Source organism: Mirounga leonina, unplaced genomic scaffold (assembly GCF_011800145.1).
Source record: "Mirounga leonina isolate KUSES-001 unplaced genomic scaffold, KU_Mleo_1.0 Mir_91, whole genome shotgun sequence".
NCBI lineage: Eukaryota > Metazoa > Chordata > Mammalia > Carnivora > Phocidae > Mirounga > Mirounga leonina.
Window position 1 is genome coordinate 17,272,220 of NW_023270839.1, and position 27,459 is coordinate 17,299,678.

The 27,459-nt window shown below is 52.8% G+C and overlaps 1 protein-coding gene across 1 annotated transcript; it reads right to left on the reverse strand.

The window, feature by feature from the left end:
• Window positions 1-5,900: 5,900 nt before the first annotated feature.
• Window positions 5,901-27,166, reverse strand: BMF (Bcl2 modifying factor). The gene is given in 7 exon segments (XM_034993593.1): window positions 5,901-9,926; window positions 22,212-22,372; window positions 23,820-24,116; window positions 26,533-26,619; window positions 26,622-26,660; window positions 27,045-27,100; window positions 27,102-27,166. Coding segments are annotated over 7 exon segments (807 nt in total). The 3' UTR covers window positions 5,901-9,824.
• Between the last annotated feature and the right edge of the window lie 293 nt (window positions 27,167-27,459).

A 27,459-nucleotide genomic window follows, 5' to 3' on the forward strand; every position in this document is an offset into this window, starting at 1 on the left:
GTGCTGAGGACCCACAGACGTTTGGGGAGCTTGGGGTCCGCCCGTGGCCAGCCCTGAGTGAGGCGGGTGGCCCTCTGCCTGGTCCACTGTGCTAAACTGCTCATGGCCCACTTGTTGCAGCGTCGGGATGGGGGGTGCCCTTTCCCCAATCCCGCCCCTTCCCCCCATATTGCTGCTTTGAATCTTCCTGCAGTGAGCAAGGCAAGTCTTTTGAAAGTCTGCAGAATCTGACTTCCAGACTTCGGCTGGGGGAGAAAAAGGAAACAAGGTTGATTTAGCCACTCAAAAGCCTGGGCCCACTGGGACTCCTCAGAAAGAGTTCAGAAATGAATATGGGGGTGGATAGCCTATCTTGAGGAACATCCCTCGATACTCACCTCATTCCTCTGTTATTCTGCACTCCTTCCTTCTACAAAGATTTCTGGGCATCTCGCAAATGTCAAGTTATTTACTGGATAGTGAGGACCTAGTGGGCAATGAGACAGACCAGTTCCTGCCACCAGGAAGAAGCCTGTGGTCTATCTAGACATGCACACAGTCATTCACATACCATTGCCCATTGGTGGTCAAGAAAATGGATAGGGGCGCCTGGGTGGCTCAGTCATCAAGCGTCTGCCTTCGGTTCAGGTCCTGGGATCGAGCCCCGCGTCGGGCTCCCTGCTCGGCAGGAAGCCTGCTTCTCCCTCTGCCACTCCCCCTGCTTGTGTTCCCTCTCTCGCTGTGTCTCTCTCTGTCAAATAAATAAATAAATAAATAAAATCTTAAAAAAAAAAAAAGAAAGAAAAAAGAAAACGGATAAGTGATGATTGCCAGTGGTGAGAGGTGGTGCTAAGGGTATGAAATCCAGTCTTCTAGGTGGATTTCAGTTTCTCCAGCCAATAAGATGTCACCAGCTCTTCTCTACGTTTCAAGGAGGGATCACTGAAGTTATGCGCACGGACCGGCAATAAAGAGCAGCATACTGCGGCGGTACCAAGCCCTAGGGCTCAGGCAAGGGGCTCAGGGACCCAAGGCTCGATCTTCCGGACTTGGGGGCTCATGGGTTTTTCTGTGGTCACTGTTTAAAGCAGCACCCAGCCCACTTGAGCCTGTGTATCTATGAAGTTGTACCCCGTGCTCCAGGGCACTTGGCAAATGTAACGATGTGTTAGAAATGAAGTTGCCACCAGGCACTGAACCCTCTCCACTTCAAAGACAGGATCACTGAGCAGAACCCTGGACTCACTCAGGTGAAAAACAAGAACCTTTTATCTGGGGTGCACAGAGCTCCCAGGCCTTTGCCCTTGACAGCTTCTGGGTCTCCGACAGCCACGGGCCATGTTCCCCTTCACCTTCAAAGTCTGATTGCTTCCTACCGGCTCATTCAGCACGAACATCGGAGCCAGAAGCCCCTTTCCTCCCGGAGTTTATAGAAAGGCACCAGGCTCAGCGCCCCTGCTTCAACCTGGATAAGCTAGAAGGGTTGCAAAGACGACCACAGATACCCCGTCTGGGCTGGGGTGGTGGCCTCCAGAAGGCCAGACTGTGATCACAGCTTTAGTCTCCGGGTGTGCTGACAATGGAGAAGGGTGCATCCCTGGAATCAAGAATGCAGCACAAGAAACACAAGCGCCTCCAGGAACTGCGCCAGCCTCCTTCAAGGCGGAGGCGAGGATGAACGGTGCAGGAGGGAAAGGTGACTTCTTGTGGTATAAGCAAGGTCGGTGACAGAATGAGGAAAGGGCCTGCCTTGGTTTCTAAGTTTTTGTCGTCCTCATTCTTTTTATTTTCCTTTGCAACAAAACTAGAGTCCTTAAACCTGGGGACCAAGTGACAGATGAAGAGACTCAGTAAATTTCCTGAAACCTTAGATTCTTGAGTCTCTATAGTCTGTGCCACCTCCCAAAGAGAAGATTCCTAGATAGTTTCCAGCAGAATCTCAAGAGTTCAAGACCCAGCAAAGACTGCTGAGTAAAATGCTGGGTGGGTCATAGGTATGCAGTCTGGTCCTACCCCAATTTATAGATGAGGAAGAACACCAAGGACCAGAGAGGGGAAGTCAGGTCCCTGCCCAAAGTCACTGAGGCAGTTAGGGACAGAGTCTGCTTAAAAACCTAGCCTCCTTAATCCTAGTCAGGTAGGGTTTCCCCTGCTTCATAGCAACTGGATTTCTTTTGCGACCTAATTTTGAGGGCAGGGATCACACGGCCTGTTTCTTTTGAAGCTGTGCATGGGCTTGACGTGATGTGTCACTCATGGTGAGGGGCTCAGGCAGTACCATGCACCCACTCAGTGGATCTTGTCTTCTCTCGAGAGCAGGGCTTGACATGAGTTCAAATGCTAGTGACAGACCCACCTGCAGAGCAGCATGGAGCCAGAGACCTTTGAACGGCAGCAAAAGCAGGATAGGACACCACTTCCATCCCTTACCCTCCTCCCCCTCTTCAGGGCAATCCCAATTCCAATTCCACATTGAGTCTGCCCATTCAGGAGGGCAAAAACTTCCCCTCCGGGAAGTAGGGGATTAAGGGCAGGGTAGCTGGGTTGAGTGGTCAGATTGAGTCTCATTTTCTATCTTTATTTTTATTTATTTTAAAGATTTTATTTATTTATTTGAGAGAGAGAGAGAGAGAGAGACAGCACAAGCAGGGGGAGGGGTAGAGGAAGAGGGAGAAGCAGGCTCCCCGCTGAGAAAGGAGCCGGACGCAGGCCTCGATCCCAGGACCCTGAGATCATAACCTGAGCCAAAGGCAGACGCTTAACCAACTGAGCCACCCAAGGCCCCCTCTTTTTTTATTTTAATTTTTATTATTTTTTATATCTTATTTTTAGAGTCTCATTTTTCACAGGAACTGGCTCTAAGACCTCCTGTAAGGCAAAAATCACGCGAAGTAGAAAATGCCCTTGGAAATCCATTCCGATGCCCCTGAAGTGTAACAAGCAGACCCATCACTTCTCAGGAAATTCCAGACAGCCAGCTTCTCCTTCAGGTTGGAAGAGAGTTCTGTTGCTTCCGTTGAGCAGTGGAGGAAACCCCTGACATTTAGGGCTATCCCGGACCAGAAAAATTTATCTCTGAGCGTGATAAGATGCTGGTGTGATATGAGGCCCGGGAAGGGCTGTCATGCGTGTTCCCGCATCACACTCAGTCCAGGCACGCGTTCGCTGAGTGGAGGGCAGGAGACTCATCTGCTGCAATGTATCCCTACACGCATTTCCCATTCCCTCCCCACGCCCGTTGCTGAGCTTGTATAGTTGACTTCATGTAAATCAAAGGGCTGCTCCAGGATCCAGGAATCCCCACCATACTATTAGCCTCTCAACAAAAGCTGCCACCTTGGGTGTTGAAGCCCTGACCCACAGAAGCTGTGAAATAATAAACGTTAGTGGTGTTAAGCTGCTAAATGTTGGGATAATTTGTTGTGCAGAACGCGAATATAAGAAGACAAATACAGAATACTAATACAAGGGAGTAGCTGGAGAGACAGGATAAGGAATGTGGACGTGATCCACTAGGGCAACTTTTCCAGGGGGGGAGTGATTGGATTGGGTCTGTCTTTGAGAAAGTTCGCCTGGCGACGGAGGATGTGCTGTGGGAGGGCCAGGGTTGGCAAAGAGACCAGTTAGGGGACTCTGCAGTTATCCAGGCAAAAAGAGGTATATTAAGACAATGTGGCAGAGATAGTAAGAGGATTGGTGCAGGAGACCTTTCTGAGGGGCACCTGGGTGGCTCAGTCGGTTGAGCGTCTGCCTTTGGCTCAGCTCATGATCTCAGGGTCCTGGGATCGAGCCTCACATCGGGCTCCCTGCTCGGTGGGCATCCTGCCTCTCCCTCTCCACTGCTTGTGTTCTCTCATGCTCTCTCTCTCTCAAATAAAATCTTTAAAAAAAGAGAGAGAGACCCTTCTGAGTAAGAATGCTCAGAGCTTATGGATCAGCTGCCTACAGATGATAATAATAAAAGCAATAATATTATTAATAATACTCACAGCTAACATTTATGGAAAACCTAACATGTACCAAGCACTACTGTAAGCCCCCTATATGTATTCACACATTTAATGCTCACAGCAACCTGATGAGGTAGGTACTGTTTTCCTTTTACAGATGAGCAAACTGAGGCAAAGGGAGACTCTATGACCTACCCAATGCCACTTAGCTGGTAAGCCGCAGAGCCTGGGTTCAAACTTAGGCAGCTGTGCCTTTACCATCTCAAGGGACTTCCTCTGGAGGGATCAGAGAGAGAGAGGGAGGGAGAAGGTGGGACAGGGTGAGCTCTGAGGGTTCTAGCCTGGGCAACTGAGTGCAGCCTTACCCTAAGTAGCCGCGGATGACTTGAAAGACATTCCTCTCACCAATCACCTACTAATTCCCTGTGTACCTCACAGGAGCTGCTTAATGGGCTCGACTACAACCCAGCGCGTGCAATGTACAAGAACATCCGGATGTGGCACCAGGCCCCGCTTCTACCACACTCCAGTAAAAATAAATCTCTCTGTCCAAATATAGAGTGGTCAGAAGTGCCATGTTTTACAGGACAAGAGGCAGTTATTTGGCATTAAAAATAGACAAGTTTTGGCTTCCCTGCAGATCTGGGCAAGAGCACTGCAATTTCCAAATGGAAACCTGGGTGGATGGGGTCAGCCCCCTCAGACTGACTCAGCTATTTAAAAAGCCCATATAGAAAATTACATCCCCTTTCTTTTTTTTTTTTTTTTAAGATTTTATTTATTTATTTGACAGAGAGAGACACAGCGAGAGAGGGAACACAAGCAGGGGGAGTGGGAGAGGGAGAAGCAGGCTCCCCGCAGAGCAGGGAGCCCGATGTGGGACTCGATCCCAGGACCCTGGGATCATGACCTGAGCCGAAGGCAGTCGCTCAGCCGACTGAGCCACCCAGGCGCCCCTACATCCCCTTTCTGGGCCTCAGTTTACTCATCCATAAGATGAAGAGGTAAGGGGCACCTGCGTGGCTCAGTAGGTTAAGCCTCTGCCCTCTACTCAGGTCATGACCGCAGGGTCCTGGGATCGTTCCCTGCTCTGTGGGGAGCCTGCTTCTCCCTCCCCCTCTGCCACCCCCCAACTCATGCTCTCTCTCTCAAATAAATGAAATCAATAAAATATTTTTAAAAAATGAAGAGGCAAGGCACGACAATTGACATGAAAGCTTCCATTGTCTGTGAGGGTAGGAACTGGAGCCCAAAGCTGGCCCTCGGAGAGCTGAAGGCCTCCTAAATCACGGAGACCCCGCACAGATAAGGTGGATAAGGCGAGCTGGCCCTTTGGCCCGCAGCTCACTGCTCATAGGACCAGAAGTGGTTTTTTTCTGAGGATTTTCAGAATTCCATCAAGGGCTTTAAATTACCCTTTTGAGTCAGACACCTTGTTAATCCACAAAGAAAGGCAAACCAGAAGTCCCCCTCCAACTAGCATACCTCCCTCCTGAGATGCTACCTTGATAAAAGGAAGCCAAAGCCCAGCCAGACACGGGAGTGGGGGGTGGGCGGTGGAGGGGCTGCCAGGCATTTTCGGTCCCCGAGGCTGCCCCTGCGGAGGGCCTCCGCCCTTCCCCTCTATTCTGCAGACAGGTGTCGCTGACCTACTCACGGAAGAGCGGAAGTCTCAGAGAGGGGACACAATTTGCCTAAGATTGTTCAGCTGGTGGAAGCTGGAACCGGATCCAAATCCAGGTCTGGATCCAAAGCCCGGATCTTTCCACCTCATGGGGCCTCTCCTGTGCTGTTGTGAGGTCAGCAGGGCTCCTCTCCACTCCCAGAGAGGAAAGGAAATCCTGATAAAAGCAGGGAGCCTGGGGCTAACTCAGGACAGCAGCCAGAAACAAGTCAGGAGTCTCTAATTCCCTAAGGGATCCCCTTGGAGTTTTATCACACCTTGAAAAAGAAAGACCGGCTTTGCTTTAAATGGTTTTATTAAAAATTGTACCAATTGATGGGGGAGAATATACACACACACATATGCATGTGAAGAACAGAAAGCCAAGTATTCTGTACAGGTTAAAAAACAATGGGTCCCCATTTCCCTCCCTCTCTTTCCCTGTCTCTCTCCCAGAGGCAGAGTGCCTAGAACCCAGGACAGCTAACCTGGGCTAAACAAAATGCTACATTCTCACTGGGTCTCCCCCTGACAGCCCCTGTGGACCCAGGGATGGGGCGGCCCACTGGGCGATGCTCACAGAACAGGGAGAGGTGCTGGCCACCCATGCAGAGAAGGGGGCAGGGCAGACCCGGGTGCCGGCTCCCAGCTCCCGTGGCCTGCAAGGCTGGTGCATCTTTGGAAGAGCTCGGCTTTCTGTGTTATTCCCTCAAAGCTCCAAGTCCCCACCAGCCGAGGTGCCCCTGCCCACAGTGTGCCCAGGAGGCTTCGAGGGCAGGTAAGTTAACCCTTTCCTGGACCAAGCCCAGCCAAGGTCCAGCGTCCCACCAAGGATTTGCCTGCACCCGGAAGGCCCTGCAGCTTCCTGCAGCCCAGGCTGAACGTTGATTCCCAGAAGCCCCGCAGAGCCCTGGAGGCAGAAGTCTTTTTGTTTTTGCTGCTCTCCACTCTCCATACCCCCTCTTCATCAAGTCCACCAAATGGCACAAGCTTGCCAGCTCTCAGTGGGCTACTTACTGACCGGGGCAGGCGCAGTGGCTCCCCAGCCCCCACTGGAGGCCGTGGCTGGACCATCCCAAACAACACTGCTCCCCCCCTTCTATGCCCAGGCTGGAGCCACCCCATGGATGAGGCTGGGCCACTGGGGACAGTGAGACAAGTCAGCTGGGCCCCTCTGACTGTTTGGAGCATGCCTGCCACATAAGCTCTAGACATGGACCCACACCCCTCAGGGCTTGGGGAGGTCACTGGGAGGTGATCTTTCTCTCCCTTGCACTGAGCAAGAAAAGGCCATGGGGACAGCCCTCCAGCAGCCCAAACTTTGAAGCAGGCAAAGGCAGGGAGGCCACGCCGGGTCCTTCGACTCACTGAGGGAGTCAGCTGTCTGGCCTGAGTGGGGTTCTCTCCCTAGTTCTGTCTACCAGCTTCCAGAAACTCTAGGGTTCTGAACTGAAGGGCTCTTTTGACCCTGACTACCAGGCTTCCTCCCTCTGGGGCTTTTCTATAATAAGAGGGAGGTTTCCAGCCCTTCTCCCACCCCTCACCCTCAGCAAACCACAAAAACTCCACAAGTCTTCAGCTGGTTACAGGTCAGGAGCCAGGTCAGAGTCTCCCTCCCTCCAAATCTGATTCTCCACCCCCTAACTAGAGACAGCCAAGCTCCCGGGGGTGGGGGATGGGGGATGGGGGCCCAGGGAGAGGGATGTGTCTCCTGAGGCTGGACTTGAGGAATGTTCAGACCAACTCACCAGACAGAGGGGGCAGGGGCCAGTCTAGATCACTAGGCCAATTAAAACCAGCCAGCCAGAAGGAACCTCTCTTCTTCCAGGAGCTATTTACCTCCTGGGTGTTTTGGGGAAAAGGGAGAAGGAGGGGGTTTTAAACTGTGCCCCAGCTGGCTTAGGATAGTGAGTTAGTTCCTGGCTTCCCATAAGATGGAGACAGTGCAGTCAGACCACCCTCCATCTGGGCCCAGGCTCAGTGTTCAGGTGGGCTTGTCAAACTCTGGGCTCAGTTCTTGGGGCAGGCCACAGGACATCCTGCCTGGGCCTGGCAAGATTTCTGAAGCTGATGGCTTTGCCTCAGTGTTGAGGCCCTGGACCATTTATTTGTTCTCTCACTCAGCTCACTCAGAAGTCCGCTAAGAGGGGTTCAAAGTGGCTGGCAGAAATAATCCTGGTTTTCTTGTGTGCCACTCAAGCATACACCACCTGCCTGTCACTGCCTTGGTCCAGGAGAGGGGAAAATGGCACATGTCCAATGCACGTCCTAAAATGGTGTGGAGACACACAAAGAAGGCTGCATTTCACAAGGGTCAGCGTGTCCCGGAGCTGGTCTTCACCTGTTCCCTGGGCTCCTCCTTGTAAGCAGGAACCCATCTTCTTAGCAGACAAACCATGGTACACACCCTGAGAATACAATTCTAGCCAAGAAGAGGTAATACCTCCAGAACATCCAAGCAGAACAAAACAAAGGCTAATGTACAGTTTGAGGTCTTTCACCTTGGGGCCACTGAGCCCATATGGCACCTTCATGCAAATTAGGAAAGGCACCCCTTCCTCTGAGCAGACGTAGCCCCAAATTAGGGCATATAGCCTAGTGGGCATAGCATGAGCTGGATTTGACTTCCATTACCTTCTTCGGCAGGTGCCCTTGTGCAGTGAACAACCTGCCCAACTGTACATCCAGTAGATTAATGCTTCCTGAAGACCTCCTGTCTGTAGAACTGGAGGAGCTTGGGCTTGTTTAGATTTGAGAGTCTACTTGGACTCCTCCAATTTCCTTGGGTAGCCCTGAGGTCTTCTCTGCCCAGGGAAGCCACCTTTTCTTTGGGCCTTGCTTCATGTTAGCACCAATGTTATCTTTTCTTACATAGGCAAAAATTATAATTTAATTTCTATGTATCTGGTTAGCAGATTCCCTGTGTCTTTTCAGATTCCCCGCATCTGCTTTCAGAGCTGCCAGCCTGGCTGCCTTAAATTCTCTCCATTAGTGCCACAGCAGGGAGAGAAGGGAAGTTCAGAGGCAGCTGCGAGCCTGCTGAGCTCCCGAGCACGCCCTTCTGGCCTAGCTGGAAGCTGAAGGAAGCCAGGAAATGTGTACCCAGCTTTGACGGTTGCACGCTCTAATCATTGTCTGTTACTCCAAAAGACACGGTTCAGCTGACAAAGCCATGGCGCTGGCTTCTTCCTGTATCCCACTAGGTGTGAAAAAGGAATGGGGATAAGCGGGAGGAGGTATGTTGTTTCCAAGGAAACCAAGGGGTCTGGGTTCCTCTCGGGCTGACTCTCACAGGTGGGATGGCCACCACATTTCCCAGCCCCACGGTAATCCTGCCCCATGTGTGCCCCAGAGTGCTGATATTGGGGGAGGAAAGCAGTCTGTTGGCTGGGTCTTTTCAAAGAAGAGCTGACGAAGGCACAAGCTGCTGGCTATGGCCCGTTCCTTGGCTATTTGGCTCATCTGTGGTGGACACCCAGGCCAGTCCCAGGCACCCAGAGGTGACAGTGGTCCTGCACCTCGGGACCAATCCTGGGGCCTCCGAGTGGGAGCAAGTAAGACTCGAGGCCTACCCAGAAGTTTGGTTCATTTTGCGGCACGTTTGAGGGGTCCTTGTAGAAACCCAACCCTCCCTGAGGTCTGCTGGAGATGACAGGAGCTGGGCGAGAATCCCTGAGCCCTTGGGGCAGGCACTGGCTGGGCCAAAGGAGAACCCAGATATGGAGCTGGCTGACTGGCCTTAGTGGAAGTTGCCATGCTCAGCTGGAAAGCCCCTGGCCGAGGCCCTGGGGGATGAAAGCAGTGTGACTGGCAGATCTCGGGCCCGACCACGGTTGAAGGCCAAGAGAGCGCTGGCGGGACCAGGAGTCTAATCCAGTCTCCTAGTTCTTAACCAAGCTCCTGTGGGAAAACTACAGTCCACTCGCTGGAGAACATCACTACCTGGTCATCTTCAACAACAGCTCACTGAAGACTTGTCAGAGCCCTTGGGAGGTCCCACATCACAGACCTATCAGCCTCAACTTCAACAGTGTTTGACAAAGGCCCTCATTCCTGGTCGAGGTCCTGAACAGGGAAAGAGGCCCCGCTTGGGGTATGTCTTATGTACACAGAGAGAAACTTGGAAAATGCAAACGCAAAACAGCAATGAACAAACTTCACAAGACACAGTGTCAGTCCTCGCCGATGTCCTTCCTGCGGTGGGTGCCCCATACAAAGAGGGCAGCCCAGCCTCACCTGGGACCTGCCCCATTCCTGTTCTCATCAGCATTCAAAGCGAGGTTGTGTAGGAAGAGGAGGATCTGCCACCACATTCGATTTTGGTTTTGCTGGTGCTAGAAAGGAAAAAAAAAAATCAATGTAATTTCTAAACATAGCCTGTAGCCTCAACGACTCCCGGGTCCTTATCATTCCCAATAAAAGTTCAGATAAACGAGTCTGGGGACAGCACTTTAATCCCATCAGGACAGCAAACTGAGGAGAGGAGGGAGGAGTTGGGGGGGGAGATGAGAAGAGTGGCGATGAGGGGGAGATAGTTGAGTTCTCCAAAAAACAATTGCAGTTTTAACATTAAAAAGAAAAGTCCAGGCTCTTTATGCACTGTGCACAAGAGGATTAAACTTTTTCCCCTGCTTGCAGGATTTTCCAGAGTTTAGCCAAGTGCTGCTTTTAATCAGATTGGCTCCTGAGCCCCTCAAACCTCAGCTGCATGAACAACACACTTTCTTCAGAAAGAAAGAGAAGTGCCCCCCTCGCTCCCCCAACTCCAAAGTAACACAGAGAACAAGGGGGAAAGGGGGGGAGCCTCCATCTGCAAGTGATTTGACACTGTGAAGGTCAAAGGGTTAATCTTCAATTTAAACCACACTGCTGAGGCAGCAAAAATCTGATTTCATCCAGTGCAAACACGCACACACACAGACACAGACACACACACACACTTGTGCACCCGCCCTCTCTCCCTTCCCAGCATCTCCAGCTCAGTGCTGCCCTTTTTATAGCTGCTCTTGACAGTAAGCCATAAATAATCCCTCTTGGAGCGCTTTCCTACTGACTGGAGCCAATTAAACGTTAAGCAAGAACATACTTGAAAACAAAACAAAAACAAAGAATGCACACTACTCTCTGGAGGTTATCCCAGGTCCTACTGTCAGGCAGGGACGCTGGGGGCAAAGGTCAGGGGTCACTGGCTCCCAGGACTGGGGCTGGTGCCCCGCCCACACAGGTACCCTTTCCCAGGGGCCAGCGGAGGCCCCCCGAGGGGACTGGGGTGCTGGAAGAGGCGGTCTTTGTTCTCTCTTTGTCTGCCAGGGCAGGAGGACTGGATTGGGGCCCTCTCCACGGGGTCCTCCATGGATAGGGGAATAAAAAACCAGCGTGCAGGAAGAAGCCAGCATGGGCTGGACCAGGATCACGGCAGTGGCCCTACAGTGAGTGCATCCGTGTGAACTGACAGCAGAGCCGGGGCCCTTCTTGGGCTGTCTTTAACCCCACTGCCCCGGCCCCTACGTCTCCGATGAAGGGGACAGGCTAAGTCAGGGGCAGAATGGAAAGTGGGCCTAGGTCTCCCGCACCCTCGGAGCTTGGTGGGAGCAGCTGGCCCTGGCCTCCCGGACTTTGCCCCAGGCGACCGTGCAGGTTCTGTGGCACCTCCCCTCCCCGCCACCTTGGGCCACTAAGGGAAGAGAGATGACCCGCGGACTGAGGCTGACCTCAGGGCCTTGCCGAGGCAGGTGAACAGAACGCCCCCCCTCCATCTGGGGCAACAGCGTGCTCCTTGCCCCTGCGGAAGGGAGGCTGGAAAACCACCCAGAAAGCTGGAGTCCCGGCTACTGCGAGGAGGGGAAATCGGGGTGTGCCACAGAGGAGTCCTGGCAGACCACGCAGGAGACTGATGGCTGCCTTGTGTTTTGTAAACAAAGATGGGTAAAAAGAGGAAACACAGCCGGCTTAACAAAATCTGGTTAGAGTAAAGCAGCGTGAAAACGGACTCAGCTGCAAAACCTGAAGGCTCGGGCCTGCCTGCAGCCGCTGGGCTGGGCACCCCTCCTCCTGCTTCCCGCCCCCCAGCTGCTGCCCAGGACAGGTGCAAAGGTCATGTGGCGGAACGGGAGGAAAATCCAGGAAAAGACTGGTCCCTGGAGAGGCCAGTCTGCTGGAATTCCAAGTCTCCTCAGGTGCCTGTTTGAAAAGGCCAAGTAATAATAACAACCACAGTCATGACAAGAATAGTAACACTGAGTGTGCCAGGCTCTGTTCTGAGTGTTCTACATCCTTGCTTCTCAAAGTGGGGTCCGTGGACCAGCAGCGTCAGCATCCTCTGGGAGCTTACTAGAAATACAGATCTACTGAATCCGAATGTGCATTTTTAACAAGATCCCCAGGTGACTTGGAGACACATTAAACTCTTTTGGCCCTTCTCGACAACCCTATGAGATTGTTATATATCATCATCCCCATTTTACAGATGAGAACATTGAAAGAGTTTGATAACTTGGCCACATGGCTACTAAGTGGCAGGGACTGGACTGAATTCCAGACCACCTGGCCCTAGAGCAATGTCCTTACCCATTATCATCATTCTCTGAGCGCCACCATATACCTTTATGCCAAAGCAGACCCTCTCTCCTCCCCTTCTCTAAATCATATCAAAATAGTTCAATGGCTAAGAAAAGGAGATCACAATTCTATGATTTGGGGCCTGGGCCAATCCCATTTCTGTATGCCTCAGTTTTTCCCCAAATGCCCCTAACGGAGGCTGCCTGCTGCTTGGGTTACTTCCTGGGCCCTGAGGTGTCTGGGGATGAGGCAACGCAGCACCCTCACTCCCATCATTTGGGCGTGTTGGGGGACCCAGAAGCAGCTACGGGCCAGAGAGTGCTGTCAGAGTGGAAGGCTGAGGTCTTGTTGGGAAACACAGGCAGGCCTAGGTGCAGGAGGCAGTGCCCACAGGCCCACCGTCGCGAAGGACCCAAGTTCCACGTCTCTGCCTGTGACAGGCTTCTGGGTACATGGATCGGCAAGGAAGTCTCCCTGGGCCAGGAATCAGAGGACCTGGCTGTCGGCCGCGGCTTCCCACCAGCCTGTCTGTGAGTCCTCACTTCCCTTATAAGAGAAATGCAGGCATGGTATGAGATCAGTGGTTCCCAAACCTGACTGTGTCACAGAATCCGCTGACGTGCTGTTATAAATACAGAGTCCCAGGGCTCCACCTAGACCAACTGGGTCAGAATCTCCAGGGAAGCAGTCCAGGAATTTGTATGTTGAACAAACTCTCTGGGTGACATTTTTAAATTTTATTTATTTATTTATTTATTTTTAAGATTTTATTTTTTTAAAGTAATCTCTACACCTAACGCGGGGCTCGAACTCACAACCTGGAGGTCAAGAGCCAAATGCCCCACCGACTGAGCCAGCCAGGCACCCCAGGTGACATTTTTTAAATCACAGGTAACATTTATTGTATATTTTAGTCATCAAAGTAATACATGTTAACTGTAGAAAAATTGGAAAACACAAGACATGAGAGAGAAGAAAATAAAATCATTTGTGATCCTATAGCCTGGAAGAAAACACTTCATGATTGGATTTTTTTTTTCAGTCTCTTTCAATCTCTTCCCATCAGAATAATGACTTGGCCAAGCCAGAGGTAAATCCTGCCCAGGTGGTTCTGAGGCAGCCAGGCCACAGACAGGCATCTGGAAACCACGGAGGAGTTTTCCGACCCTAAGGTTTACGATGTGAAGTTTGTCATCCACAATTACCTTCAGGATTACAACTCCGAGCTCCAACAGCTGAATCCAGCCAGCCTATTGGAGGGTCTGGGTGAGCCTGGAGGCCAGGCTGCCTTGTACGGAGTTAAGCTGGCTGCGTGGCAGCCATGAGAGCAGCAAGACCAGCAAGAGCAGGGCCTGGTAACCGGTCCTCAGCCTCGGTAGCCCCTGCTCTGGGCACAAGCAGATGCCACACAAATTCCACTTAGCCTTCTCTTGCCACAGGTCAGCTCCCAAAAGACCTTCTTCCTCAACCAAGCTGCCTCACACCAAAACTATCAAAGAATGCCCTGATTATGAGGAACAACAATAAAAACAATATTTAAAAAAAAAATTAAACAAAAGGGCCTGACCAGAAAGGAAAGAAAAAGGACATGAAGGGAGGCTGGTGAGAGAAACAGTAAGGAGGAAGGAAATCAACATTCACTGAACAGGATGAGGTACACAAAGACACCCAAACGCCAGAGAACATGGATCCTTCCAGCAGAAGGTGTGGAGAAGCAGGGGAGAAGGAAGGGGGAAGCAGGAAAGAGTATGCTTGGCCTCTGACATTCAGGCACTTGGCACAGCACAGAGCACAGAACCTGAGCTCAGTGAGTGCGAATCCCCAGAGCAGGGCCCAGCTCTCCCAGACTCAGCTTGAGCACCCTTCTAAGTCTGGGAACCTGCAAAAAGTGGGGTTCTAAGAAGGCACAGTCAGGGTGCCCTTAGGGATAAGGGATTGAGGGACAGGGGATGGGAAACTGCTGGGAATTGAAGCTTACACCGGAAGGCCTCAAATTGAGAGTTTAGAGGGTAGGACCAAGGCATAGGGGGAAAAAATAGAGGTGAATGCCCCAAGAGAATGGGATCTGACATGGTGGATAAGAATATCCTCTTCAGTTAAGAGAGCACAGACAGGCATTAGAGACCTAGGGCTCTTCTTTCTCCATTCCACTTTCTTTTCTTTTCTTTTTTTTTTTTTTTAAAGATTTTATTTATTTGACAGAGAGAGACACAGAGAGAGAGGGAACACAAGCAGGGGGAGTGGGAGAGGGAGAAGCAGGCTTCCCGCCGAGCAGGGAGCCCGATGCGGGGCTCGATCCCATGACCGTGGAATCATGACCTGAGCCGAAGGCAGACGCTCAACGACTGAGCCACCCAGGCGCCCCTCTCCATTCCACTTTCTTGCTGTGGTCAGCCAGCTGACAAGGGTTCGAGTCACCCCCGCTGTACATAAGGCAGAGCAACTGAACGCACAACCACGCATCCTGTGTCATGGGGAGCACGCCGGGGCACACAGTAGGTACTCAGCAAGTGCACAGTGGACCGACTACAGAAAAGTCAGCCTTGCAAGATAACCCACTTGTCTGAGGGCAGGAACAACTGATGTCTGGCCAGGTCTAAAGATGTACTCCATGTGATGGTATCAGCCTTTTGCCCGAGGAGAGGCCCAACTAGTAAAAGACTTTTTTTCTTCTTCTTCTTTTTTTTTTTTAAAGAGCTGGCTGTAGCATCTGACAAGGTTGGATTACACAAATCAAACTCTGTTTCATCCCACGTGGCCTCTGCCCTCAGGACAAAGAGTGTTCCCTCCCCTCTCCGGATAAGAATCTCCCTCGGCCTCTCTCCCTTTGGATCCAATTCACACCCTCTGGGGGCTTTTGTGTGTCACCCGTGTTCCAGATGCTCCAGCAAAAGCTAATTCACCCCCAAAGAACTAGAGCAAAGAGCAAGCCTACACTGTGGCCAGGCTTGAAAAGGACCCTGCCAATTTACCAAACAGACAGCAATTTATAATATCTCATACTTAGAGTGCCTTCCGATCTTCCCATTTCCTCTTCACAAAGATCTGGAACACAGGAAGGACACGTATTATCCATCCCATTTTACGGATGGGGAGGTAAAGGCTCAGAAACATTCCCCCAAGCACATTAGTTGGGGGGTGGGGGTTATTCGGACCCCTGACTTCTGACTCCAGAGCTATGTTTTTCCACTAAAATATTAGTGTGTTCATTCACATCATGGCAAGTAGCACTAACTTTTCAAAGAGAATCACCACTGAGCTGCTCCCCTCGTATGTTTAAAGACATTGTTTCCAGATCATTAACTATTTAGTAAGGATGCTGTGGACCAGAAAAAAATAAACCTTCCAGAGGCAGGGCTAACTGAAGATCAAACAGAAATAAAGCTAAAACTGCTCTGAAATTATAACTTCAGATCATGTTCTGAAACCACACTCGGTTTCTTTAAAACACAGAATTTCCTATACCCTGTTTTGCAGGGAGAAACACTCTCTCCAGAGTGATGTTTTCCCACCTCTTCCCCTTAGCCATCATAGTCTAAACCCACCCTGACCGAGGCTGAGGGAGAGAGCCTCGGCACCGAGAACATGAACACCGAGATAAGAGAGACTTCAGGAAAATTCCACTTGAAAGAAGTTGAGAAGATGTTTTTGTTCAATTCAGCAAGCTTCTATCAAGCCCCGAACTCGGCTAAGACTTATGAAGGACACAAAGATGAGCAAGATGTCAACTGTCCTCAGTTGTTTTACAATCTGAACGGAAGACAACAAGAGCATAGAAGTAAGTTTTATGGGAGGCAGAGGGAGGTCAGGGCAGTGAGTGGGCGCTCCCTCACACTCCTGTCTTCCAGGGGGTGCCTGGAAGCAGAGATTGCGCAGTGGGAAGACCACAGTTTTAGGATCAGTCAGATCCGTATGGCTCCCAGCGCAGTCACTTACAGCGTAACTTGGGCATGCCGTCTCCCTTCTCTGAGCCTCGGTGTCCTACCAAATGGGGCTAACGGGGTCCAGAGGTACGAGGTTGCTGTGGTGATCCAGTGAGAAACATCCATGTAAAGCAATAGGCCTGGTGACTGTGCCGAGCAAGCAGCTCACTCCCCATGCTGAGGACAAGGAAACCTGCGCCCCACTTAAGCTCGCTGAGCACTTCCCTCAACATCCTCTCCCTCAGAGCGCCTGCCCCAGGAGTGCTATCTTCTAAACAGACTTATGAAGTCCTGGGGAAATCCCTGACTTTTCACTCTGAGATGGGCCAAGACAGCTAGAGGCAGCTGGGCTCAGAATTCCAGGCGGCCAAGCTGAGCAAGGGATTCTGAAACCCACAAGGCAGCCCCTTGGGTCCAGTGGCCCACTGCCCTAAGAAGGCTTCTGACCCAGATGCTAGAGGAACGAGCAACGTGGCAAAATGGAGAAGGAAAAAAATAGCCCCTTGCCAAGAGCTTCCTCAGGGCAGTCAGCCGTGCCAACAGGACATTGAAGCCACTGGCTGCCATCATGGCGACACCAATCACTTCTTCCGGGAAGAAAGGGTAGCGCGGGGCAGGCTGGGTCTCAGTCGAAGACAGGAGGGTTTCCTCTAATGCAACTGCGGGCCACCGGCTCCAGCCACTGGGGGCTGGGGGGCAGGGCTGTGTGCACGACCCATATCCCCAGAGCCCCATGTGGCGCCTCCACAGCCTCTGGAGGCTGCCATTCCTGGGGCCCTTACCCAGCTTCCCACAGGGCCGGCTCTGGCTCCCTCAGAGAACTGCTCCGTCGAACTACCGGACAACTTCTTAAGAACTCAGGAAGAAATCCTGGTGTGTGTGCTCTGGTGGAAGGTGAGGGAGAGAGAGGATTGAGGGGCGGCAGATCTGCTGTGGGGCTACGAGACCGTGGAAAAGGAGCCCCCAAAGCTCTGACTCCCAAACTGGGGCCTTGGCAGCTGGCTGTTCTTGTCCTGCCTGGAGCCAGTCCCCTAGCCAGGACAAGGCAAGCTAAGCGTGGAAGAAGGCTGGACCCTCCTCCTCACCACACACACTGACCGTTCTCGTTCTGGTCATGGAACATGCCCTCTTGGTTGTCAGACAGGATCAAAAGGCAAACCAGACCTTTTTCTTCATCCTTCTTTTCTTGTGCCTCTCCCAACCCCTCCTCCCATCACCCCCCTTCTCCCCTAAGGAAAAAAAAAAAAAAAGCCAACTCCCATCCCCAAGGCCTATAGCTTGGTGAGGAGGGAATGAACTCTCCAGAACTACAAGGCCCTTCTCCTGGAAGAGAGAGTAGTCAGGTGCAGAGTTGTGTGGGGAACTCGGCCTCTAGTCAGCCACGCTGATGACTCAGAAGCTAAATATAGTGAGCGATATAAACAGAGCCAGCCACAGAGCAAACACAGGGCCCCCAAGCCCCGGCCTGGCTCTCACGCACAGCGGCCCTCCACGGCCCCTCCCCCAGTCTCACTTTTCCCCAGGCACCCTCCTAGGTAGACCTCCCACTGCTGGAACAGAGGCTGGCTCCACAGGGACCTTCTCACTCTAAGGTGAATGTCTGGGGCTCCTGCCCAGGGCTGCCACATCTAGGGTCTGAACAACCTCATTAGCCACAGTCTGAGCCCCCCAAACCACTCAGCAACAAGGAGGGCATCCCAAAGGGTCAGGAAGCAGTCAAGGGCCCCCTGAACAAAGGATCCAGGCTGTTGGCAGATGTAAACACCACTCTGGGTACAACTTCCAAGTGAGCTCCCTAAGAACTATAAAGACAGGTCCAAGCAAAATCCTAAAATCATCTTCTGGCACATTTCTTAAAGTGTTAAACCGCCCACACCTTAATAGTTATATATATTATAATCTCCACTGGGCTTTCACATCTGCTCTGCTAGGTAAGTATGAGAAATCGAGGTTCAGGGAAGTTAAATGACATGCCTATAGACAGAGAACTCATAAGGGACAGAGGTAGAAATTTGAACCCAGGTCTGCCTTTACGTCTAGGATCCTTTCTGTGATATTGCAACAAAAGATAGTTTCTAGTGAGTGGCTAACATTTTCCTCAGATTTCATTTTCCAGAAAGTCTAATTACCATTCAGAGAATTTCCAAATCGGACTATTCTGAATGAAGCCACTCCTGGTCCAAGTGAAAAGGCCATTTCCAACTCAAGGAATTCCCATGTGCTTGTAGCTTTACTCACTCAGTGGTCTACAGTGGCTTTTTTTTTTTTTTTTTTTTGAGGATTCTTGGCTTCTTAACATTGCCTAGGAATACCCCCCCCCCCATAAATTTCAAGATGGTGCCATTGGGATAGGAGACATTCCTAAGAGGAGGGGACAGCAGCTACTGTCCATTCTTAGGCCCATACTGGAGGAGATCGCGGAAGGGGGAATGGAGAGAAACTAGAACCCACACCTTCTGACTCCAGCAGCTCATGAACACAGTGAGGAAGCAAACCTGTACCTCCTCTTCACTGCAGAAGCTGGAGAGACAGAGCCTAAGTCAAGGTAGACCCTGGTCAGCAAATCACCAACTCTTGATTTCAGCTCAGGTCATGATTTCAGTTCGTGAGATTGGGCCCCATATTGGGCTCAGTGCCCATAGCAGAGTCTGTTTGTCCCTCTCCCTCCTACACTGCCCCTCACTCTTTCTCTCTCTAAAATAAATAAATAAAATCTAAAAAAAAAAAGGGGGGGGGGACCATTCCACTCCTGACCCAGTCAAAGGAAGGTGGGGCATGTGACCAGGTTGGGAAAGGCTTTTGTCTCCAAACGCCCGGCCTCCAACTCTCTTGCTGCTTTGGAGACCCAAAGAGCCAACAAAAAGCACCTCACTGATACTGATATTCTGCCTTCAAATCCTTGCCTTTCAATCCAGAGGAGCCACCCTGAACTGATCACTCGGGTAACCAGGCTAGACCCCACCCACATGCTCCTTAGGAAGTATGTGGCCGGCAAAAATCCAGATCCAACATCCAGTACAATTTGCAACCTTTTGAATTGGGGGTCATGTTGATGCACTCAATTGGCCATAATGCCATTCTACAACACACTACCCCGTCATGGTACCCCCCACCCCCTCTGCTCCACATCTCCTAGGAAAAAGTGTTCCCTTGACACAGAAAAAGAATTACTTGAGGTCCTTAACTAGGGACCAAAAGTGAATGCTCACACTACCTACAGGACTCAGGGACCAAGGGCCATTGTCTGGCCTTGGGACACCATCCCAGATCTGAGGAGAAAGGAAATGGCCAAGCCCTCTCAACAACTTATTGCCTCTTGGGTTGTGTTTCCTGGCTCCCTAAACTCGGCCTATATCGATGGGGGACTGATCATCATTCTTTGAGGAGAAATGTACAAGGCCGAGGCCCACAAGTGAACAGCTTGGACACTGATTTCTCTGTGCAGGGCAGGTGGAGGGAGCTCAGGGGAGGCAACTCTGCTAAGGGATCAGCCTGATAGGAGGGGTGGGAAATGGTGAACTGACAAGAACAAATGTGAGGGATGATCAGGCTTCTAGACAGACAACAGGAAACATGCATTAAAGAATACCTACTGTGTACCCAGAACTTTAAATGGTATTTTCTCACTTAACCTTCACAATAATATTCTGTGGTATTAGCTCTAATTTACAGAGGAGGAGCTAGACTTGACAAGGTCAAGTGCCTTCCTGATGGCTAGGGGGTAGCAGAGCTGGCATTTAAACCTGGGCCTTCTGACTTTGGACTCAAAGCCTAGAGACTTAATCCTAAACCACTTCCTTCCTAGTACCTCAGTGTCCCTGCCTGCAAAGGAAGGGAATAGGGAAAGAAAAGAAAAGAATGTAGGAGTCACAACAGTACTTTCTAGATATGAAATATTAGACTGTGGTTTATATAATAAAGTCAGAAAACGACTCACTTCTTAAAGCTAGCTGCTAAAAGTTCCTCTGCATGCTGGTGCTCCTTCTGCCCGTGGCTCTTATCCTAGCCCTTCCTGCAGGATGAGCTCCTGGACAAGGTCTGTGAGCAGGGTTAGTGGGGAGGACAGGGTTAAAAGCAAGAGGATTCCACAGACCAAAAGCCTGGTTCTCTGTAATGGAAAGTTTGGGAAAACCAGCTCTGGGCTAGAAAGGCTTAGCTGACTGGCTCCCGCCACTGTGAGGTAGGAGTAGATAGCAGGCAGGAGGGTGAGGGACACAGGGACACAGGGGACTTGGGAGCCAGTAGGGGGTGAGGTGCAGAACACTGCAGGGGAGATTCTCCTATGGTTCTCCTTTGATTCTGCTGCTTTGCCCCTCCTCCCAGGCTGGGGTAGCTCTGGCTGATAGCCGAAAGATACCCTCAAAAAGGCAGCCCTGGACTGGGGAAAATGATGCCAAGCAGCAATGAGCAGGGTCAGACCTTGGGATGAGGGCTGTCTCCTCTCGTTCAGGACTGAGTCATCAAGAAAGGGCCCTGGGCTATGTTCTAGTCTTGTCCTCCCAGCCTGCTCCCAAGCCTACGGGGGCTCACCAATGGATGGAGAAATATTCTGGGAAACAATTGTTGAGAGGGATCAGGTCAATTGGGAATGAAGAAAGCTGCCTTCCAGACAGTCCTCTAGATGAATCTAGGAGACCCACAGCCACTGTGCCCTCCAAAAACTCCAGCACCAGGACTGGAAGCTGTGAGCTGGTCTCAGCCATAGGCCTGTAAAACCAGGCTAGAGTGAATGGGCAGGAAGGAGGCCAAGAGACGGAAATCCAGAATCAGAGCAAGTCCACACATGGAATGAAGGGGAGACTTGAAGCCAAGTTTCCAGATAACAATCAAAGGAGGGACTAGGGACTGGAGCGAGGGGCCAACGGAGGAAGCTAGGCTGCCTTATTACCTAAGCATAGGGCCCCCCTCTCTTCCAGATCACTAAGGGACTGGGAGAGCCATCCAGGACCAGGTCTGGCCCCAGATTTCCCTCAGAACTCCTTGGCAGAAGGCACTAACCATATGTAACCCCTGATGGTCTGTTCTCAGGAGACCAAAAGACAACTTCTCTCTCCCCTGGTGTTGGCAATGGTTTGGCCCTTCAGTCAAACCTACTCTGATCACCTGAAGTTACCCATCTAAACTCAGGGTCTGCCCAACCGTGATGAGTTATTTATTCTCTTTATTCCAGACACAGACACAGACACAGACACAGACACACACACACACACACACACAGACACACACACAGCCCGCTAGGACGGTCCCCGGGGTAGGGACCGTGTTCATTTCCAGGTGGCATGCCTTTGCTTCCATGGTGGTTGTACGAGCACGGATTCAGCCCTGGGCTCCTCTCCCTGCCTTGGCAGCCATCCAGAAAGCCAGCCCAGAGAGGAAGGGTTAAGTGCCTGGGGGCTGGCCCAGACAGCGGCTGCAGAGCAGGGCAGCCTCCAGCCCGTGGCACGGAGGGCTCCTCCAGCACGAGCCTGCCAGCCGCCGCCGCCTTTGTTGATGGACTCTGCCACATGCTCGACTGACACGCGATGCTCCGCCCAGGCGGGGCTGGTGCCAGGCTGCCGGCCAAGCGCCCGGCCGCCAGTCTGGAGAGACTCTCTGAGGTATACTCTCCAGAGTCCCAGGTCCCGGTTCCCAGACAGAGACAATGAGGAGCAGCCTCCCCAGCTGGAAAGTGTCAGGTTACAACCGGTTCCACCACTTTCCCCGACTCAGGCCCATCCCTCGGCCTTGGTTACCCGGTTCCCACTGCACCTCAAGTCAGGCACCCCCAAATGTCCGATTTCACTCCGGCACCCTGAAAACCTTCCCCTTGGGTCTGGGAGGGACAATCTCCCACCCTGGCCTTGAGCAGACACAGTGTGTCAAACAAGGCTGCAGAAAGCCACCCCATTCCCCAGGAGAGATGGTAGCATTTCCTGACAAACCACTGGACAAACCGCTCTTAGGAAGCCTGAGCTGAGAGAGGGCAGAGAACCAACTTGGAGCTCAGAGATGGCAAGAGTGCTCAGCCAGTTGGGCCCATCCAGTTAACCCTGGGACCATATCCTCGGGGCCTGGCAGAGACAGAGTTGCTGAGGCAGGTCCAAGCCCCCAGCCCCAGCAGACTCCCCCCCCCGCCCCACCCCAAGCCCCCGTGCCTACTTGCTGCATGTGAAGCCGATGGAACTGGTCTGCAATGCACTGAAGCTTTCGGGCAATCTGTACCTCTGCTCGATGCTGCCACTGCCCTTCAGGGGGCTGCCCCCCAAGGGGCAAGCCTGCAGGGAAACTGGCCGGGAGAGGGAGCCGGTAGCCAGCATTGCCTGCAAAGACAGAGGGCCCACATCTCAGCATTCTCCACAACTGCACCATCCACTCCATGCCTAACACTCCTGGCTGACACCTGGGGCCCGAGGCCTTTATCGGGCACGCTGCCAGATTTGGGCAACCTGGCTGCCCAACCATCTAAAAGCTGATGTTCAGAGGGAGCAAATGGTCCTAGCCTTGTCCCTTCACAGGCAGTGCCGGGGCAAAAGTAGTATGTGTGGGGGAACTTGCCAGCCTTCGGTCTTTATTTACCAAGCTGTGCTTGACCACAATTTATTTTTCATGCAGTAGCAGGTTGAAGCTCTTCTCTGGAAAAGCACCGGAGGCAGCTCTCCGGAGTTCCTGGGTTGAGCAAAGCAAGGCGGGAGAAAGAGAATACCAAAATGTGCCTTCACTTTTTCCCCTGGCTGGGCCCAGGTCCTGAAGCTCTGGGCAATGGTACGAAAACGAGGGAGAGAAAACTCCTTAGACCCACTGGATAGCCAAGTTCCTCTCTGGAGGAGCCCCAGGCCAGACCGCAAGACCTCGAGACCTGCGCTGCACCCTACCCAAGTGCTGGCAAGCGAGCTGCCGCTAGGGGTGCCCGCCTGCCTCCTCCCTCTGTTCCCTCTTCCCTGCTGGCCGGCCTTATCCATCTTTTCGGACTCCCCAAGGAAGTACCGGGCAGCTCCCTCCAGGAATAACTGCAGCGGCTCCTCAAGAGGCAACCTCAGACCTAGCAAGACAGCCTCCGAACCTTTTCCCCCACCCTCCATAAGCTATTGTGCTAAAAGAATAAAGCCGACTGAGTGTCTAACCCTGTCCCTTTGCCAGAGGAGGGCATGTTACTCATAAAACAAACCATTTAAGCCCACAAATGAAGGGGGCTTGTCTGATTGAGTCTTGGAAACAGCCCCTCAGCTGGCACTGAGCCCCGGCAGGCCCAACCTCTTTCTCCAATTCCCCCTTCCAAGCACAGAAAGTCCCAAGTGACACCTTCTGCCTTCAGGAACCTTCCCTCCAGAAAGGGCTGGGTTTTTCCCTTCAGTGTCAACAGCGAGTCACAGATCCCCCAACCTTCTCCGGGGCCACTTCGGCCAATTAATGGAAGGCATATCACTCCCAGGACACAAAAGCCTGGGCCACTCATTGGGCCACAGGATGTAAAGCCCAAGGCCCAGGTACCCTCTCTCCAACCCTAAAAGGCACCATGGACCCAAGGATCCCTGCAGAAAGGGACAAAAAGGCAGAAGTGATGGCATAGCAACTTGCCTTTCTTGGTGCCCAAGGAGCACAAGTGAAAAGCAATAACAGGCAGAGAAGAAGAGTGACAAGAGTCGAGGAATCCATAGCCCCTGCTGTTTAATTTGGGGAAGGAAATAACAAAGTGCAGGTCTGAGGAGGGGAAGTCCCCTCTTTTCCCCCAGTCTCTATGGGAGGAGTCCTGAGGCTAAGAGCACTCACCATAAAAGAGTCGCTGGGGTTCTTGGGTCACCCCACAAGGCAGCATGACACCCTGACTCGGGGAGGCTGGACTGAGGGTCTGGGTGGCCTTGTCTTCCTGGCTGGTGGGTCGAAGCCCAGGGCCACAGCAGTGGGTGAGAGGGAAGAGATGCAGACGGCTGAGGGGGCAGTCCAGCTGGCTCTGGGCAAACAGGTCAGCAGAGAGCAAGCTCCCAGGCTGCGTCCCCGGCTCCCCGTCGTCTGGCTGGAACACATCATCCTCTAGCTCCTCCACACACTGAGGCGGATCCATCTCCCCTGTTAGGGCGCAAAGCAGGTCTCCGGGCTGCTGCTTCTACCCAGGCCAAACCTGAAGGATCCCCCCTCCCCTTTCTTCTGTCCTGCTTCTCCTTCTTACCTGGGGCAGTGGGGCCAGGTACTGAGGACAAATAACCCGGTGATAAAATACTACCAAGGATGACACCCCTCCCCAAACAGTGAGGACCGCCTCGCTGTTCAAGGATGTGCCATACCTCTTCCCTGGGCCTTCCCAGAGCCACCCCCTACCTTGGCCTTTTCTTCTGACCCAGGCTGGTTCTGGTCACGAAGTCTGACTGCTATTGACTCTGAGCAATAGCAGGGGTATGATCAACTGCTACAAGCATGCAGGACACCTGGGGAAATGTCAACAAGACTAGACCCTGTGAGTGGCTGTGGGAGGGCAGAGGGTGCTGTGACTGGCTGTACACACAGTGCTCACCACACACACACACACACACACACACACACTCACTCACTCACTCACTCACTGCCCTGAGGAGTAACCAGCCAGCTCTCCTCTCAGTCTGAGCTGAGCTCCCAGCTGAGCAGCAAAAACAAAAGCCAGCAATCAGAGGGCAGCCAGGTTCCCTCCAAACCTGCTAAGCCCCGCCCAGATGCCCATCTACTCTAGTCTCCACCCCCTGCTTGCTCAACACAACAAACAGGCTCCACGGTGTGGTAAGCGTGTCCTGGGAGAGAGGGCAGAAAGACCCAAGTTAATCGTTGCCCTCCCAGCAGAGGAGAGCTGTCTGTCCACCACAGCTTGGCCGAGAGGGTAGGTCCAACATCTAGCATGTGGCCAGCCTCCCCCAGCTCAGCCTACTCACTGGTGTCCATGACTTCAATCTTCTTTCCCCACAGCCCAGCATTCCTGTCAGCGTTGAACCTGAGACTGGTGTAACCTTCCTCACAGAAGGAAGTGAAATTCAGCCCTCTTTCTGTGACCTCACTCACCGCCTCTGTACTACTCAGGTTGTCGATACGAGTTTCTTGGTCATGAAGAAGTTCCTCTTGCTCCACCTGATGGCTCTTGGAAATCTAAGCTTGGAGCCGGCCAGCATCTTGAGCTCCCAACACAGCCCCCTACACACACACACACACACACACACACACACACACACACACACCCAGGAACCTGTTAAGAGTCCCTGGGCAGCCAGAAGCAGCAACTACCTGAATGGTTAAGGATACAGAGAGATACTGTTTGTCACTGCCAGATTCAATTAGATATCCCCTGGGAATTCTGTCTCCCAGTCTCTTGCCTTTGAAGAACAAGCCAAATGGTCTGTGGGTTGGTAAAGTACTTAAAGGCATCTCACTTAAATTCAGAAAATCTGGGGCGCCTGGGTGGCTCAGTTGGTTAAGCGACTGCCTCTGGCTCAGGTCATGATCCTGGAGTCCCAGGATCGAGTCCCGCATCGGGCTCCCTGCTCGGCAGGGAGTCTGCTTCTCCCTCTGACCCTCCCCACTCTCATGTGCTCTCTCTCATTCTCTCTCTCTCAAATAAATAAATAAAATCTTTTAAATTCAGAAAATCTTGGCTTCCCTAAATGCAAGCTCTCTCTGAGGTGCTTGCTTCAACCCTCCCTCCATCCCAACTATCCGTGAGCTATCTATGACCCCATCTCTGCCCTCTTCCCTGGTGAGTGAGGAGACCCCCGCTTGGATGGCAAAACAGGCACACGCTGTTCTTTGGAAAGTGTTTCCCAAAGGAGGGTAGGAGATCTTCAGCTTATCAGCACCAGGAAACAAAGTTTCTGGCTGAAAGGACCAAGTGCTGTCTTGCCAGTCACCTGGCAGGGGCTCACCTCCAGCCCTTCAGGCTTCTCTCCCCAAGCTGGCAATCCCAGCCTAAGAAGGGGCCCTCCAAAGCCAATCACAAGCAGCAGTCATTGTCTTGGTTTTTCCTTTGAAGCCGGTCACCTCCCCCTCCCCCTCCCAGCAAAGCCCCAAAGTTCAACCCTTGCCTGGACTGGACTGTGGGGAAATGCAGCCATAGGGTGTGTCTCTGCAAGCCCTGGGGACCCTACCCATTCTCCACAGGAACTGCAGGTGGCTCTTCTGTACGCGGGAGCCTCCCGAGGGGTGCTGGGCAAAGTCAAGTGTAAACCGGGATGCGGTAAGGAGACCCTCTTCTCCCCTTCGCCTGAGCTGAGGGGGTGATGTCCAAACTGGTAGGAGGATCACACTTCTTGAGAGCACAGCCCGGGAAGGCTTTATTCCTAGCAAGGGGAATCAAAGCCCGCTGGAGCCGTCCCAGCCCCCAAGGGCTGTAACTGGGATGCTGAACTTAAGACTCCTCCTCCCAGGAGAAGTGCTTAGCCAGGCACTCTGAACCTCGATAGGAGTTAAAATCTCGGAACGCACACATACATGCATACACACTCACGCACCCACACGACACACAGCAGACCTGGGTGACTCCAGGAGAGAGTCTCGGCCTCCGAGTCGTGATGCCAGGGCTCCGCGCCAGGGTCCAGCGTGACGAGCACTCGGGGGCTTGGCGCCCAGACTCAATTGGGAAGGAGGGAAAGAGCCCAGCTGTTAAGGAGAGGAGCCTTCAGACTCCGCAGGGAGGCTGGACGCCCCACAACTCCCTGTCCTACCCCAAAGTCAGATCCAGAGGCCGGGCCGTTCTCGGGAGCCCAGGTCTGCTCAGCAGTGAACCGCAGGTTCCCTGTCCACCTGGACCCAACTCCTTACTGTCTGAAATGCTACTACCCCCAAGTTCCCTGGTGGAGCAGCGCACCTAGATGAGGGTTCTGCACCCCGTTCCCGCACCCAAGCGCTCCAGTCCTTCATGGTCACCCTAGACGCCCGCAGCCCAACCCTTCCCGGGCCCCCATGCGCAGCACGACTCCTCTCCCCACTTCCCCGAGGAGGTGCGATCCAACTCCGGCCGGCCCCGGCCGCCCGCGCGCTCACCGGGCTGCGGCGGGTGGCGGGAGGCGCGGGCAGGGGCGGCGGCGGCAGCTGGCTGGCTGGCGCGGGAGGAGGCCACTGTGCACCGCGCGGTATTGTTTCCAAAATACGCCCGCTCGGGGCATCCCGCAAACAGCTGATGAGGCCCCGCCCCCGGCGCGTCACGCCCACGGCTGGCCAATGGCGAGCGGAGCCCCAAGTCCCGGGCTGGGCGGCTGCCAGGGACGGTCACGAATGTACGAACCTTCCCTTGGAAACATCGCAAGGGGCCGAGCGAAATTCCGGCTCCCGTCAGAAACGCAATTGGAGCGCCATAGTCCGCGCAGGTTCCGTTCCTAACGCCAGCTCGGGAAGGACCGGAGAGTCCCCGAGTCCTCTCTATTAGAAGGGAGAGAGGGGGCGCCAAAGTGACTTTTGT